Source organism: Solanum verrucosum, unplaced genomic scaffold (assembly GCF_900185275.1).
Source record: "Solanum verrucosum unplaced genomic scaffold, falcon-dt-bn FXZP01000222.1, whole genome shotgun sequence".
NCBI lineage: Eukaryota > Viridiplantae > Streptophyta > Magnoliopsida > Solanales > Solanaceae > Solanum > Solanum verrucosum.
The window spans coordinates 1,305,304-1,321,945 of record NW_026020027.1 but is presented as its reverse complement, the minus strand read 5'-3'; the positions used below and the strand labels follow the sequence as shown (position 1 = coordinate 1,321,945).

General features: G+C 37.3%; 1 protein-coding gene across 1 annotated transcript in view; it reads right to left on the bottom strand.

Moving 5' to 3' along the window:
- The window catches only part of LOC125821259 (protein FORGETTER 1), a 35,842-nt gene that overhangs the window by 10,169 nt on the left and 9,031 nt on the right, over positions 1–16,642 (bottom strand). Inside the window, exons 9-23 of the mRNA XM_049500676.1 lie at positions 11,486–11,546; positions 11,330–11,411; positions 10,483–10,611; positions 10,224–10,367; positions 9,969–10,068; positions 9,767–9,892; positions 9,058–9,131; positions 8,790–8,962; positions 8,579–8,672; positions 5,846–5,943; positions 5,635–5,770; positions 5,045–5,151; positions 4,731–4,826; positions 4,552–4,639; positions 4,321–4,441 (exon numbers count right to left, since the gene is read on the bottom strand). Coding sequence (XP_049356633.1) covers positions 4,321–4,441; positions 4,552–4,639; positions 4,731–4,826; positions 5,045–5,151; positions 5,635–5,770; positions 5,846–5,943; positions 8,579–8,672; positions 8,790–8,962; positions 9,058–9,131; positions 9,767–9,892; positions 9,969–10,068; positions 10,224–10,367; positions 10,483–10,611; positions 11,330–11,411; positions 11,486–11,546 — 1,629 coding nt within the window. The remainder of the gene's footprint in view (positions 1–4,320; positions 4,442–4,551; positions 4,640–4,730; positions 4,827–5,044; positions 5,152–5,634; positions 5,771–5,845; positions 5,944–8,578; positions 8,673–8,789; positions 8,963–9,057; positions 9,132–9,766; positions 9,893–9,968; positions 10,069–10,223; positions 10,368–10,482; positions 10,612–11,329; positions 11,412–11,485; positions 11,547–16,642) is intronic.

The following is a 16,642-nucleotide window of genomic DNA, read 5'->3' as shown; positions in this document are numbered from 1 at the left end:
ACAATTTGGATATCTAGGCCTGTATTTCAAGAAAAGAATGATAAATGAAAATGTTACACGATAATCAAACGGTTATAAGACTAGCAAAGTTGTATGGGAGTGAATGTTAGACTGCTAAAGTCCGGCACATTCACAAGTTGGATATCGCAGAAATGGGAATCCTAGAATAGATGTGCGGACATATAAGATTATACAAGAGAAAAAATGACCACACATATCAAGGATAAAATAAGAGAACATCGCTTGAGATGGTTTCATCATGTTTCGCATTGACCTCTAGATCCACAGTTTAGTAGGTGTGTAACCACGGTGAGGGAAGATGTTAAGACGGAACAAAGGTACACCTAAAATCACATGAAAAAAATCTGTCTCAAAAGACCAATAGTCACTTGGAATCAATGCAGAATGCAAAAGATAGGGCACAATGGGTATAAAAGATTTTAATAGGCGATACCGATTAGTTGAAATTTATTCTAGTCATGTTAATAAGTTTATGTTAGGTCTTATGCTTTATAGCAGTTTTCTAGACCTATTACAGATTTTTATGCCAGTAGGAAATATAGAGTACTTCTAACTCACAGAGGACACACACTCAATCAAGCTACTGGCCATGGAAAATGATCTGGAAAGTTAAGGTGCCCTTCAAGGTGGCCTGTTTTACTTGGCTCTTAGCAAAACAGGTTGTTCTCACGCAGGATAAACGTATGAAGAAGGGCCTCGATTTGTGCTCCAGATGTTTTTTTTGTGAATGTGAGACAGAGACAATAAATCATCTCTTTTTACACTGTAAGGAGACAGTGAAACTTTGGCAAATTTTCATCAATAAAAGGGGCATCAGTTGGTCTATGCCAGGAAACATAAAGGAAGCTTTGGCATGTTGGAATCGGGATGGAAATCAATCGGGGCACAGGGAGAGATGGAAGATTGTCCCAGCCTGCATTTGGTGGACTATTTGGCTGGAAAGGAATCAAAGATGTTTTGAGAACAAGAGCTGCTCTATGGAGAAGATGAAGCTGAAATGTTTAGCTCTTTTCTATTTTTGGTGTAAACATGAATATCCTCATGAAGATGAGGATATCACTAGTATGTTAGAATCCTTAAGGAGTTCATAGGAAAATAGCAACACTTTTGTATTTCTGATTGTAAGTATTACTGGAATACATCCTGAGTATTCCTGTGTTTATAATACAAGTTACCTTTTCAAAAAAAAAAAAAAAAAAAATATTGTTAATTTTTGTTTTTGTAAATTGTTGGCCTATTATTAATTTAATTTGGAAACATGAGGATTCAAGTAGCAAACTGCAACTTGGTTGGTACTGAGATGAAGTTATTGTCGTAGGGAAGTACTCCCCCCATCCATTTTTACTTATCTAGTATTGACTTGGCACAACCCCTAAGGAGCAATAAATAGAATGACAATTTTACTATAACACCCTTCAAATATAATAAATTCAATGCTTTGGGAAACAATTATAGTTAATAATAAGGATAAACTAGGAACTAAGTGACAAATTATTTTATTTTTATTTTTTTGACAAAGGTAATAATTTTGTGTATTAATATTTGGCACTAAAGGCTGGGATCCCAAATTTACATCATGGAGCTACATACAATTGTGTGTACTTTAACAAAACTAAACTAGATCCTACTTCATCTTACAAAGGACCTAGGATATCTCTAACCGCTATAGGATCATCTACATACTCCGAACTACACCAATAGCAAAAAGTGATTATGCAGTTCATTTTAATCCTGTGTAAAGGACTACTACTACTCTCAAAGCATCTCATATTTCTCTCCTTCCATATGGTCCACCAAATCACTGTTGGGACAATCCTCCATCTGCTTTGGTCTGTACTGCAACTGCCTTCATTGTTCCAGCTTTCTATAGCCTGACTTGCCCTTTGTGGCATGGTCCAGTTTGTGCCCCTGAAGCTGGTAAATAAGTGCCACAGTTGTCTAACCACCTTGCAATGAAGAAACAGATGGTTGATTGTCTCTGCCTATTGCTCACAAAGAAAACATCTAGGACACATATGTATTCCCCTCTTCATTAGATTCTCCTGTGTTAGTACCACCTCTTTAACTACCAACCAAGTAAAGACTGTCACCTTATATGGAATTTTGACTTTCCAGATAAGCTTCCAAGGTAAAAATCTGAGTTGAGTCCCCATTTGATTCAGGTTCTTGTAGGCAGAGCTAACTGTGAAGATACCTTTGCTGTGATGAATCCACCTAAGAGTGTCTTCTCCCTCTTTCAATCCTCCAAAATGGTCCAGGGTGCCATAAAATTCAGCTAGTCTATCCACCTCCCAATCTTGTATCCTCCTTCTGTATGTTAAGTTCCATCAATAGATGGACCAAACTTCTTGCACAGTGGCCTCATGTTGCTGATTCAACAGATAGATGTCTGGAAAGAGCTGTTTGAGGCTGTCATTTCCTAACCAATTATCGTCCCAAAACAAAATCTTTCTTCCATTGTTTACATTGAATCTAGTTCTTTGAAAGAAACAATGCCACAAATTTCTGATTGATCTCCATAGGCTAATACCATAGGTAGAAGTCACTTCCTTAGTTTTCCAGTGATCTATCTTCTCATACTTGGCCTGAATCACTCTAACCCAAAGGGCCTGCTCCTCTTTAGGAAATCTCCACAACCACTTCATCATAAGGCTTTTGTTCTATTTCTTCAAGTTTCTAATGCCTAAACCACCTTGTTTCTTTGAAAGAATTACAGTCTTCCATTTGACCAAATGAAATCCTTTGTATTCTTTCTCTCCATTCCACAAAAAATTCCTCCTTAATGCATCAATTTTTTCCTCCACCTTAGGGGGGAGAGGAAAAACTGACATCAAATATGTTGGCAAAGCATCTAAGACTGAGTTGATCAGGGTCAATCTTCCACCTCTAGACAAATATTGTGCTTTCCATCTAGATAGTCTTCTTTCACATCTCTCCAGCACCCCATTCCAGATTTCATTGGATTTGCTTTTGTCTCCCAAAGGCATCCCCAAGTATACTGTTGGTAGTTTACCTATTTCTCCTCCCAAGATCTCTGTCAGATGTTGCATTCTGTTCACCTCATTAATTGGAAAAATAAGACTTTTTCTCCAGTTGATATGGAGACATGAAGTTGCTTCAAAAAGAATGAGTATCACTCTCAGGATCTTAAGTTGGCTTTCTTCTGCATCACAGAAGATGAGAGTGTCATCTGCATATTGGAGATGAGTGACTTCCAATCTTAGATTCCCCTCATTTGCTACATTAAAGCCCCTTATCCACCCTTTAGTGTGAGCAGTCTTTAGCATATTGTTTAGGCCTTCCATCACTATAATGAATAAAAAAGGTGAGAGGGGATCACCTTGTCTTAGTCCTCTGTCTAATGGAAAGAAACCTTCAGGAGATCCATTTATCAGTATTGAGAATTTAACAGTGCTTATACAAAACTTTATCCATCTGATCCATTTCAATCCAAAGCCCATTCTCTGCATGATTTCAAGTAGGAAGCTCCAATTGACATGATCATATGCTTTCTCTATGTCCAGTTTGCAAATGACTCCTGGGGACTTTTCCTTCACTCTCGAGTCTAGACACTCATTGGCAATTAAGATTGCATCAGTTATTTGCCTTCCTCTTAGGAAGGCCATTTGTTGAGTATCTACTAGCTTGTGCATCACTTTCTTCAATCTTTCTGTGAGAATCTTTGCAATCAACTTGTATACACTTCCAATTAAACTGATTGGTCTAAAGTCTCTCAATTCCTTTGCACCACTCTTTTTTGGGATGAGAGCTATATATGTTGCATTAAAGCTCTTTTCAAAAAACTCCTGGGAGTGAAAGTTTTGCATAGTAGACATCAAATCCCCCTTCACTATCTCCCAGCAATTAACAAAAAAAACCCATTGTGTATCCATCTGGACCTGATGCTTGTGACAAATTATCTCTTGGTTTTCAACTGGACAAGTAAAAGTGGTCATCTATTTTTAGTATAGTCGACAAGTAAAAGTGGACAGAGGGAGTACAAGAAAGTGGACTAGAAGACTAGACCGTACCTTACTAATCCAATTGAAGGCCGAAAGAACTTCATATATAGCAGGCAGATCCAATGAGCAAGTAGCCATTATGTTTTTATCGAATGGTTTAACAGGACATCCTTTACACTTCCTTTTTTCTTGGTTAAAGAAGTTTGCCACAGTCTAGATAATTGATCGAGAAACTGTGATGACTTAGATGGCCCTGATAAAATTCTTATGCTAGCATACATTTTGCTACATTAATAATTCTTTAAATTGATTCATTTAAAAAGGTAAAACGTCGTACCAAGAACCGAGTCTCTTATTATTCCAACAGAAACAAGTGCAGCTTTCCCCTTCAAAATAAAATCCTGTATAGCATCTGGTATATCAGCAGAACAACCTGGTGGTACAAGTGGAAAAGGATCCTGCAAACCATATAGCATGTTGAATTCTCACTTGTACACATACATGCTAAAGTGGGAAAAGAATGGAATACAAGTAAGAAATGATAGTATCAAGCAAAAGGCATAGACACCTGCTCCATGATCCCTCTATACAACATCACAAGGGCTCTTTTCCCATAGGAACTATCGTAGTTATAAGCACTAAGAGATGGTCCAGCTCTGCAATATATCAAGAGCATTGAAAAGAGCCGTCACTTTGCATGTTATCATAATCACACTTCCAACATATGCTAAGCAATAACGCACTCACCGACGATCTCCCTGAGTCAATGCCCCAAGTGATTCAAGTCTCTTGGCAACAACGGATGCAAACCGCCGTTCGCCACCAAGATTAGTAAATAGTAGCCTGTATATTGAGGAAGAGAAAAATATCATATGTGCAAAATATGAAACAAGTGATTTATACAGGGAAATTAATTTCTGGCAAGTATGAAAAGCATATTTAATGGCAACTTGTAACACTCCAGGTACGCCATCAAATAGTTACAATGGTAATTTGTATAAACCAGGTTTGCCATCATATAGCACAACCATTATTCACATGTAACCAGACACGGTACCTACTTATACTCGGGTGCAGAAGCTTGATTAGAGCGATGAGTTCTTCCAAACTGCTGAATTGCCCGATCAGCACTCCAAGGTAACTCCAGAGTCAAATGGACCCTTCTTCTCTGACACAAGGCAAGGAATTCAAACGGCATAATCAGAAAACTATCAAGAGCAGCTCATCCATTCAGGATCGGAAGATATATATAGAAAAGAGTATGTCTACTACATTTCCACACACACATATATACATATAAGAGATGATATCTTTTGCTCCATGCAGTAAATGATGAAAACAAAAAGCTACCTGGTTTAATGCCATACATTTCCACACACACATATATACATAAGAGAGATGATATCTTTTGCTCCATGCAGTAAATGATGAAAACAAAAAGCTACCTGGTTTAATGCCATACATTTCCACACACACATATATACATATAAGAGATGATATCTTTTGCTCCATGCAGTAAATGATGAAAACAAAAAAACAAAAAGCTACCTGGTTTAATGCCCTACATTTCCACACACACATATATACATATAAGAGATGATATCTTTTGCTCCATGCAGCAAATGATGAAAACAAAAAAACAAAAAGCTACCTGGTTTAAAGCCCTTCTATCAGCTTGCAGAGAAACACCAGCTGATCCAGCTTCAGATATTATAGCTACCAGCTTCTTCCCTTCCATGAAGAGCTGTTTCTCATGTATATTGACCATTTCCATGCTTACATCCTTCCTGAAGCAAGAAAAAATTGCTCAGCCATTATGAGAAAAAACGACCTATAATTTGATTTAAACATCGCAAACTCACGTATTTCGCGCCTGATAGGTGACACCTTTTCCATTAGCGGCCCTCACAAGCATGCCTTTTCTCCCTGTTATTTCTGCCACTTTCTCTGGGCCCCCAAGCTGCATAAGACTTGAAATATGTAAATCTGTGATTATATAATAGGCACTTGGTTGGGTGCAAATGTGGAAAATCTTGCAAAGCCTCGAAAGTTGCAGCTGGGTGCAAAGAATCTTTTTTCAGGTTAAAAAGAACTTGTCTTTGAGTCCTTTGTTCAGAAAGCATAACGAAGGCCAAAAATAAACTTACTGTTTTAAATAGTAAAGTTGTAAATTTAACCCTTTCTCCTTTAAGATGTAGGTTGAGTAGTAAGGTGGATAATAGGAGCTACGAGACGTACCGGAAAAAAGGGAGGAGGATAAGGGCAAAAGAGAGTGAAGATGAGGAAGGCATGCCAGAAGAGTGGAGTAGGGAGACCAAAGGTCGCTACATTAGTTTGGGGATAGGAGAGCTGGAGGTGGGCTGGTTCTGGTGGCTATAAGGAGTAAGGACGGTGCATGCTATAGGAGCTTGAAGAGGGATGTGATGTTGCATATGGGTGTGGTTGTGGAGAAGCGAGGAGGAAAGAGCCTTGTATGATTGAGAGGTTTTTAAGTATATTGAAGAATAAACATGCAAAATGTCTAAAAGAGCCTAATGTTCATCATTTTAATAAAGTAGCATACACTTCACTCATACTTTCTTTTGCCAAAGAGGTGAGATTTGTTGGATAAATAGGGAGGAGGAGCACTCTCCATCAATCATATCTTTCGTTGAAGACAAGTGAGGAAATGATTCTTCTTTACTTCACTTAAATTGCTTACACAAAATGGCTATAATGCCTAGGTATTTATATTACTCTTTTAGCATGTACCTAGTCTAGTACATGTACCTAAATTAATTCTAAATTATTTATCTTCCTTAGTTCATGAACAAAATCATATATGCAATCTAGTTTATTTTTTCAACAACCCCACTTTAAACTAGATTCATCACTCCAAAAGTCTTTTGGAAGACGCCAATCTTTAAGGCTTGTAAAGGCATCCACAACTTGGTCTTGTGACTTCGAAAATTTGAGCTCGATTTCTTTCTTAGATTTTTCTCTATCTCATCCATGTTCATGGCCTCTTTGATGGGGAGTCTTCTTCAAAGAAAACTTTGATTGCAAAGCTTGTTCTGACTTCTTTGAAGATTGATCTTTCTTCATTGCAAACATCCAATAAGTTCATATATGGCCATTATGTCCAAATCCTGGCTCATCAACAACAACCGCAAATTAAATCATAAATTCAAAGATCAAATAACTCTGAAGTTCATCTATGGCCATGATGTCCAAATCCTTGGCTCATCAACAACAACCACAAAATTAAATTGTAAATTTAAAGATCAAATAACTCTTGCAATGACCGACCATCCTTCAAATCTTCTTCATATCTTCTCCTCATCATTATCATTGTTGTCATAATCTTCATCTTTTCCTTATGAGACATCTCTTCCTTAATCCTTTGACAGATAGAGTGTAGATTTTCATGTTCATCTTTCTCATGGCAGCAATATCATTTGTTACCTCTCTATTCAAGATTCGTTGTCGTGCAACTACTTCAACAGGGTTGACACTCTTGTTGGGCTCCTTGTCATCAGCAAAATTCTTCAGAATAACTTTTGAAATCTTGGTTATTCCACCAACCAAAAAAGTTTCTTCAAGATGGTGCTTCTCTAGCTCAACATCCTCATAGCTGTAGTAGCAAATCTCAGTCATATTCATTTTCCATTTGAAGATTCATTCTTTCAAATCTTTGCAAATTGGGATTCTGCAAAGGTCCCTCAAGACAAATGTCTCTGATACCAAATATAGACATTTGGGGAGGGAAGGACGCTCAAATCACTCAAATTCTCTTTGAAGACAAGTGGGGAAGTAATTCTTCTTTACTTCACCAACTTGCTTACATAAATGGCTATCATACATAGGCATCTACAGAACTTTTCTAGCAGCACCTAATCTAGTTCAAAACTTTTTACGTTGGCTACTTCATGAACAAAATCATAGATGCATCCTCATAAATTTCCCAATACATGAATTTACTTAATTCATGTACTTGAGATGAACCTAGTTTATTTTTCAACAAGATTGACGAATTTGTCTAGTCATAATCATTTAAATTAAAAGGCTGTGTTTCTTCCCTTCTTTTATGGAGTTGAAAAGCCTGTCAAAGTACCTATCTCCAAATTAAAGTGCAAATACCTATATGAAGCCATAAAGAGAACCACTGCCTACTATTTTTTACTTTAAACAACACAATATTCGGGAAAAGTACACTGAACACCCTATGTGCTGGAGTAGGACTGCAAAAAGTAGTGAAGACCACATGGATCATAACACCAGCATGTATATGGTGGTGTCTATGGAGGGAAAGAAAAGGAACGTGTTTTGATATAGACAAGATGGCACTGTCTGTTGGGGTGTAAAACGGATTAAATCTGACTCTGTTTTTTTGGTCTCCTGTTGGGGTGGACCGGTGGTAAAATGGATTAGGTTAATGATGCTGAAACCCTGTTACAGTGTATAGAAAGTCGGGATTCCTTTTTGGTTTTAGGGGATGTAACCAGGTACAATCTTTGTACTATTCTGTTTAACCATATTTAACATTTTTTAAGGTACACAGAGCACCCAGAATCAACACATAGAGAGGGATTTCCAAATAAAGAATAGGGAAGAACCTGATCGATAATATCATCCAACGGATTGTTTGGAAGATCCAAAGAACGAATTATATCCAAAATTTTGGACCTTCTCTCCAGAGCTCCTTCATACCTTAACATCACACAGGTGGTTAGTATTGAACCTTCCACAAACACTGACTGAGATGATCTATGATGAAGCAAAAAAGTGAACACAATCAGACAAGAACCACATTTTCACATGTTCCACCTTTTGGATAGTTCCGCAACATAGGCATGTCTTGCTTGTATATATTCATCTGTCTTTTCCTTGCAAGAATGGCAACACCAATCCGCAGAAACTGACTCTGTAACAGGTGGAACTAAACATGCTGGATGTATAAGTTGGCTACAACAGGAACACTGGAGCAATTTTTTCCTCTCCTAATTGGATGGCCACCAATAGCAGTTGGAAGATCAATACAAAAGAACCAAACACACCAACAGAAATAGAAGCGCCAATAATCAGAGACTAGTACCTCCTCCGAACTACAAACATCACAGATCTGAAATTCATCGTCATCGGACTCGGTAGATTCATATTCGGAATCAGCTGTACTTAGTAAAAAGAATTCAGCAACGAGAAAAATGCCAAGAGCAAACTCTATGAAGCATCATGTATTTTACTCAAAAATAATAACAATGCTAAGAGAATTCGGGACAACTTCAATAGATAATCCAATTTAAACACCTTAACTAATAAAGAGGGAAGAAATATTATGTCTATGGAACCTTCACTAGTAGTGAATCCTGTGATTACAAAATTGTCAAGTAAAGTTCAATCTAAAAATATATCATGTACAACCAGAGGGTTTCAAGAAGATCGAGAGGTCTTGACATTTCAAAGATAAACACAAAGCTTATAGACTACACATGCTGCATGCATACATACTATAAGATATTAAATGCATGAATGATAACCACCGCCACCGCCACCACCACCCTAGTATCAGTACTGAATCTGGAAAGTTTTAGCATATATATAGTATGGAAACATCAATTTTGGACATGGAAGGAAGTTGTTTCCCAAAATTTCTTCAATTGCAAGAAATTCATTGGAAATTAATCATTAGTTGAACTGCAAAACATGATACATAGCAAACTACTGCCAACACCAAATTACCCAATTGAAAGAGAAAGGCATAATTGACACAGGAAAAAAACAGAATTTAAGGATTAGAAATTTACTATCTGATTCCTCATCACTCATCTGATCACCCGTTTGCCATTTAGCAACTTTTCTCACTCTCCCTCTAAATGATACACCAGGTGTTGCAGAGTGTCTCTTTCGCTGAAGCTCTTTGACACTTTCATCTATGCATGAATTAGAAAGTAAGCAAACTGGCGGCCATTGGAGGAAGATACACAAAGCAATTATAGATGCACATACCAGGAAGTGGTTCAGGTTCTTCAGGCAATGGATAATTCTCTTCTACAAATTTAAGTAACAACTCACGAGGTCCAGAAACAAAATCATCAAGTTCAAGACCCTATCAAGATTCAAGAAACAGAAGGAAATAGGTTAAGGAACACAATTTTCATGTCACTTGGCTTATTTCCAAACCTGAATACAAGAAGTATTTCAGAAAATGTAGATACATGTAAATACAGAGATAACAAACATGATGCAAGACATGTGACTTACATATTTCGAAACAGCTTCCTCAGTTCTTGCCTCTCCAGTGCTTTGAAGGCCTACGACCACACATTTACCTTCAGTCAATGCTTCCTTTGCGATTCTAACTACTGCAGGCACCTTAGCGGAGATACACAAGTGTCTAAAGAAGCGCTACATTTTAGAACAGAAAAAAAGGAGGTAACTGAGATGTATGTCTCTTATAACATAATAAAGACATTGTTTGCATAAAGTAGCTTTTGAGCCACAAAACATGGAGATCTTAAACCTGATGATTAGCCCAGTAAAGTCTCCAGAGCTGATTAGAAGAGGGCTTATCATCAGTGAGAAATGCACCAGCTGACAGCAATTCCACTCTAAGCTCCGCCCAGAATTCAGCAGCCTTTTTATACAAGTCCTGAAAACATAAAATAATGAGAGTCAAATGGACAAAATGCACAAACAGAAAAATAAGAATATTTGGTAATCAACATAAAGGAAGATTTTCATTATGGTCAGGGGTATGCACCAAAAAAGTAGCACATACTCCCTTAAAAATATTCGAAAAATCAGGCATAATGAAGCTTAAAGTGAAAAATTACAATCACAATTCATGAAGAAAGAGGCAGAATATTTTGGCAATTTCAATTCTTCATATCTCTCCGCCCATGAATAAGCTAAAGAGGTTAAAAAGCACTTTTCCCGTTTAAAGCACAAAACAGACAATGAAGTATCAAAACACCAACTGCATATTTAGTTGACATATCAAGAAAAAAAATTGACTGCACGGTAAAAGATCAAATACATTGTTACTTTTGTTCTCTTTCAAGGACCCATAAAATTATGGACCCTCCAGGAAATTATCCTATTAAGAAACACAAAGCAAGTAAATGACATCAGAATCAAGCCAGATCGAATAAAGACTCTATATGGGGAGATATGCTCCCATTAGAGGAATACAAAGCTCTAACGCAAGGCATCTAAACCACCCAAGTCTGACACTATTCTGCCACTGCAATTTAGGAAGACGGATACAATTTCTCCCACCTTGTAGCATTAGTGTGATTTCATTCTGGACCAATGTGAGCAAGAAACCACATTTTACCAATCATCATCCAATAAAAAAAATATCATACCTGCATCTTGGCCTCTAAAGGTACTTCAACTACTTCAAACTCTGCACCTTTGTAGCTAAGTGTACGACACACATACATACCCCTAAGACATCAAGAGGTTAATAGTATATAGATAGATTGACTTGATCACTTAGACATAGATAGCCCAGAAGAAACCTTGTTTTCATGTCCATGGCAACAAGTTCAAGTGCCCCCACACCACCTTTCTCCATAGCACCTGTAATTTCCAAAGAGAAAAAGGGGTCAAAACAACATCAGCTTCAGAGTTTTTAAGACATCTACAGTTTAAACCACAACATATTAAAATAGGACTTAAGAAAAAAAATCATAGAAGGCAGTCTTAGGCCTCATTTGTTTTTTTTCTTACTATTAATCATTCACATCTTAATCATTAAGAGTCTGTTTGGATGAGCTTATAGTTTTTGGCTTATCAGCTAAAAACCATAAGTTAGGAATTTTAACTTTTGACTTGTGACTTATTTTTGGCTTTAAAAACAATTGCTTAGAAGCACCTTTTATTTTACCCAAACACTACAAAAGTGCTTAAAAGTTATTTTGTCTTAACAGCACTTAAAATAAGCCAATTCAAATGGGCACTAAGTCTATAAGTTTTTTAGATCTAAACCTAATCAATCAGATTTTAATCATTAAGTGTGTTGTTCTTCTAATTTTACAATCACTTGAGGGTCTGAATATATCTGAATAATTAAGATCTCTAACAAACTCTTAAGTCTCATTTGTTTGCATTTAATAAAGGTCTTAATCTTAATCATTGAGATCTCAGTCATTTTTTTTATCAAGTTAAAGTATTCTCATTCATAAACATGGCCATAACGGTTGTACACAAGAGATACACCAAAAAGTAGAGAATTTACAAAATGATATGATTCTCTACAAGTTCCACACAATCCTATATACAATCAACTGAGAAAAACTCGGCTCTACACCTTCAAAAGCTCTCTTATTTCTCTCTCCATACAACCCACATTAGCACAAGTGGAACCATAGTCCATGCCCTCTGACTTCTCGTTCTTCTCATGCTCTTTGAACTGGAGATCAACTCTCTTACCGTGTTTGGCATTACCCATGAAGAGTCAAACCACGTGAGCATATCCCACCATAACCTCATAGTCAATCTGTGGTGTAGCAAAAGATGATTCATGTCCTCACCTTTCTCCTTACACATGTAGCACCAACTGGCGCAGACAACCTTCCACTTTCAAAGATTTTCCTCTGTCAAAATCACCCCTCTAGAAGCAAGTCAAGTGCAGCACACCTTCCTCGGCACCTCTGGAAACCATACGGCATTATATGGGAAAGTATACTCCTCCCTAACCAGAAGCTTCTCATAAATAGACTTTATAGAGAACACTCCAATAGTAATGCCGAATGAGTTCTTCAATATGTTAAAAAGTCAAATTTCAAAGGGAAAATTGTGTTGACCGACTACTAAAAGCAAGTGGCCAAGCAAAGAGGAGCAACAAAACTGAAACTTGTAAAAAATATCAGAGATCAATAAAAATTCTCACCTATGAAGTATGACCTAACAATTTTGGAATGTTCTCAGGCAATCTTCCCAAGATTTTTTCTCTCCTACTTCATAGGAGTGCAGAACATCTTTATCGGTGGTTCCAGCCGGAAATTCAACCCTTACATTGCTAACCCATCCTCAGTTACCACCTTCTGTGATAGCTACCAACCCTTCTTACTTTCAGATCCAACTAGACAGTTTTCTGCACAAAAATGGGAGAGAATAGAATTTACAGTTGGGGATGGCTAAGCACTAGGGAAATCTAGGATGTTTAAGAGGGCAAACCTCTTCTTGTTCATCACCAGGAATCTCTACTTGATAAGGAGATGAAGGCTACAGCATGGGTTCAGAAAAATTTACTCAACACAAGATGTTTGGAGTAGACTTTCAGGTCATGGCGAGGAAGCACTTGAGCTTCTCAAGCAGATTGATGCATGTAGCCAAACGAGAAGAATGGAGCAAACAACGGATATTTAAAGAACCAGGTTTACAGGCACACAAGAGTTAAAGAATCTGATCACCTTTGATGTTAAATTCAAAAGTAATGGCGATAGATCTAAGGAGAAGGGGAGTCTACAATCTGTCCCATGAAGCTTAATATTGTGGAAAATTAGGGGGGTTAAATCACTTGGGGCAGAGGAGAATTGTGCAGAGTTTAGTTCAAGATTGGAAGGCAGACATAGTTTGCCTCCAAGAAACAAAACTAGAGGATAATGTGCAGGATATCATCAAGTAAATTTGGGCAGGGATATGGATCAGAAGTGCATGTCTTGAAGCTAGTGGAACCAGAGGTGGCATTATTTTACTTTGGGACTATGGGAAGGGGAGATCTTACAGGTTCGAGCTTACACATTATCTTGTAATTTCAAGGCCTAGTTAAGTGATTCTGAATGTCATATCACTAGTGTTTGTGCTCCTAATAGCAAATTGGAAAGAAGATTGGTATGAGAAGAATTAGTTCATGTCAGGGGTCTCATGGAGGGGCCTTGGGATATCTGTGGTGACTTTAATGTATGTAGATTCCCCTCTGTAAAAAGGGACTGCATTAGGACAACTGGAGCTATGGAGGAAGTTTCAGACTGTATAGAGGATATGGAGCTCATTGATTTTACAGTTAGATGGTGGTACTTATACTTGGTTTAAAGGAGGCAATCACACCACTGCCTCTAGAATAGACAGGATAATGGTTTCCAGGGAATTGAATAACCAGTTCAACAACATGAAGCAATCTACTTTACAGAGAGTGATTTCAAATCATGTTCCAATTGCTCTCTTCTATTGACATTGGGAACAATCTAAGTCATATTTTAAATTTGAAAATTGGTGGTTAAACTCAGAAGGTTTTGTTGATAAGAGTTGGTAACTGCGGGAATGATTTTGCCTTTTCTGGGAAACCAGATTAGATTCTAGCCTGTAAACTCAAAGCCCTCAAAGGAAAGCTAAAAGAATGGAGTAGGGGAATCTGAAACTTCAAAAGAATAAATTGCTTAGCCAGATGATTGAACTAGACTCTTGTTTGGAGAATAGAGCATTGACAGAGGAGGAAATTGCTAAGAAAGACAATTCGTTCATGGAATATGAAGGATGTCTGAAGAATGAAAAGTGGCCTAAAGATGGAGAGATCAAGGGATTTATGACTGAGGGAGAGGGACAGAACCACCAAATTTTTCCACCAAACTGCTAATGCTCACCAGAGATATAATCACATTGACCAAATTGTAGTACATGAAGAGACTATAGTTGAGCCTAACCGAATCAAAGAGGAGATCCCTTTTTTCTACAAGAAGTTGCACACAGAAGCTGAAGAATGGAGACCCACTGAAAATATTAGCAACCACCCAACTAGCACAGATATTGAAAAGGAGGCATTACAAGCTAATTTTGAAGAACAAGAGGCATGTGAAAGCTTGAAGATGTGTGCTATAGACAAAGCCCCTGCCCTGATGGTTATGCAATGGGGTTCTATTTTAAAATGTTGGGAGTTCCTAAAGAAAGACATAATGGAGGCTTTTCACAATTTTCATTCAAATGAACTGTTTCAAAAAAGTTTTAATGCAACGTACATTGCCTTGATTCCCAAGATGACAGGGGAAAAGGAGCTCAAAGACTTTAGTCCGACCATATTGATTGAAAGCTTTTACAAGCTGATTTCTAAGGTCCTGACAGAGAGATTGAAGAGGGTGGTGAACAAACAACAAATGGCTTTCACTAAAGGCGGGCAGATAATGGATGCAGTGTTGATAACTATGAAGTATGAAGCAATTGACTCCAGAATCTCACAAGGAAAACCTGGCATTTTATGTAAAATTAATATTAAGAAAGCTTATGATGATGTCAATTGGAGTTCATTGTTAGTATGTTGAGACAAATGAGTTTTGAGGAGAAGTGGATCAACTGGATTAAATTCAGCATCTCTATTATGAAATTCTCCATCCTTACTAATGGGGGCTCCTCCAGAAGGCTTTTTCAGTGCACACACAGGGATTAGACAAGGGAATCCTTTATCCCTTTTTATGTTTATCATAGCAATGGAGGGTCTAAACAAGATGTTAAATATTGCTAAGAGGGGAGGTCGGATCCAGGGATTTGAAGTAGCCAAAGATAGTGAGAGCAGTTTAGAGATCACTCATCTTCAATATGTGATAGACACACTAATGTTTTGTGGTGCTAAGGAGGAACAATTGCTTATACTGAGGCTGATATTGGTTATTTTGAAGCCATTTCTGGTCCACAAATAAACTGGAATGAGAGTCGCCTTTTTCCAATTAATTTGGTCCCCAATATGGAGCACCTGACAAGAATTGAAGACTTACGGAGTTTAACCAATGAATTTAATTTGCTCTGCATATTGATTCAAACCAAAAGTTTTATTTAAGGACGAAGCACATAGAAATAGATTGTCATTTCATTAGGCAGAAGCCTGAGTCTGGTTGCATAGTAACGAGTTTAGAAAACTAAAAGCACCAGCTTGCGTGGCTTCACATAATTACTTTGAGGATCCAGAATTGACTATATTTGTGGCTCGCTAGGAGCGTATGATATGTAAATAGAGAAATATGGCAAATGCAGATATTATGTAATTAGAGAAAGCTTCCCAAATTCTACGAGATTTTGTAGGAATGTAACTATTCCATTTATTCTCTTTCCTTATATAGTACTCCTTGTAAAGGTTATTTAAACCCAATAGCTTGAGGGAATAATTAAGCAACTAATTCCCCAAATTTCCTTCTCTCTTCTTCTCTTACTTCAAACACAATTCAAATTTTAGTTAATTCTGGAACATCTACTTATACATATTTATATTTATAGTCTTTGTCTCATGCATTCAAATGGAGGAAAAGTGAAATTAAAATTCCCCATGTATGCCTTGTCCAAAAAACAGAACAATGAGAAGCCAATACCTCCATTTTTTGAGTTGAAAAAGCTTAAGCTCAATCATACTAAAGTATGAACACAAGCCTAGACTCCTAGTGAAGCACTAGATTAATAGCTCTCTAAACAAGTAATGACGATGATATACTTTTTCACCTCCTTCACAAGGAATTGCTGAAATGACCACAATGTTTAGTTTCAACTATGATATTCCCACTAGCCACATAAGCAGACAAGTATGAACTTCAATATTTGTACATGCAGATAAAGCAATCAATACTCTACCACAGCATAACACAACCACTCATGTATTATCATCAAGTTGCTACCTTTCCTCTTGCTTCTTGTACCGCTATATGAGTAATACGTAAGCATTTAGTACATTAGAATAAAATTAACTTTTAGAAGTC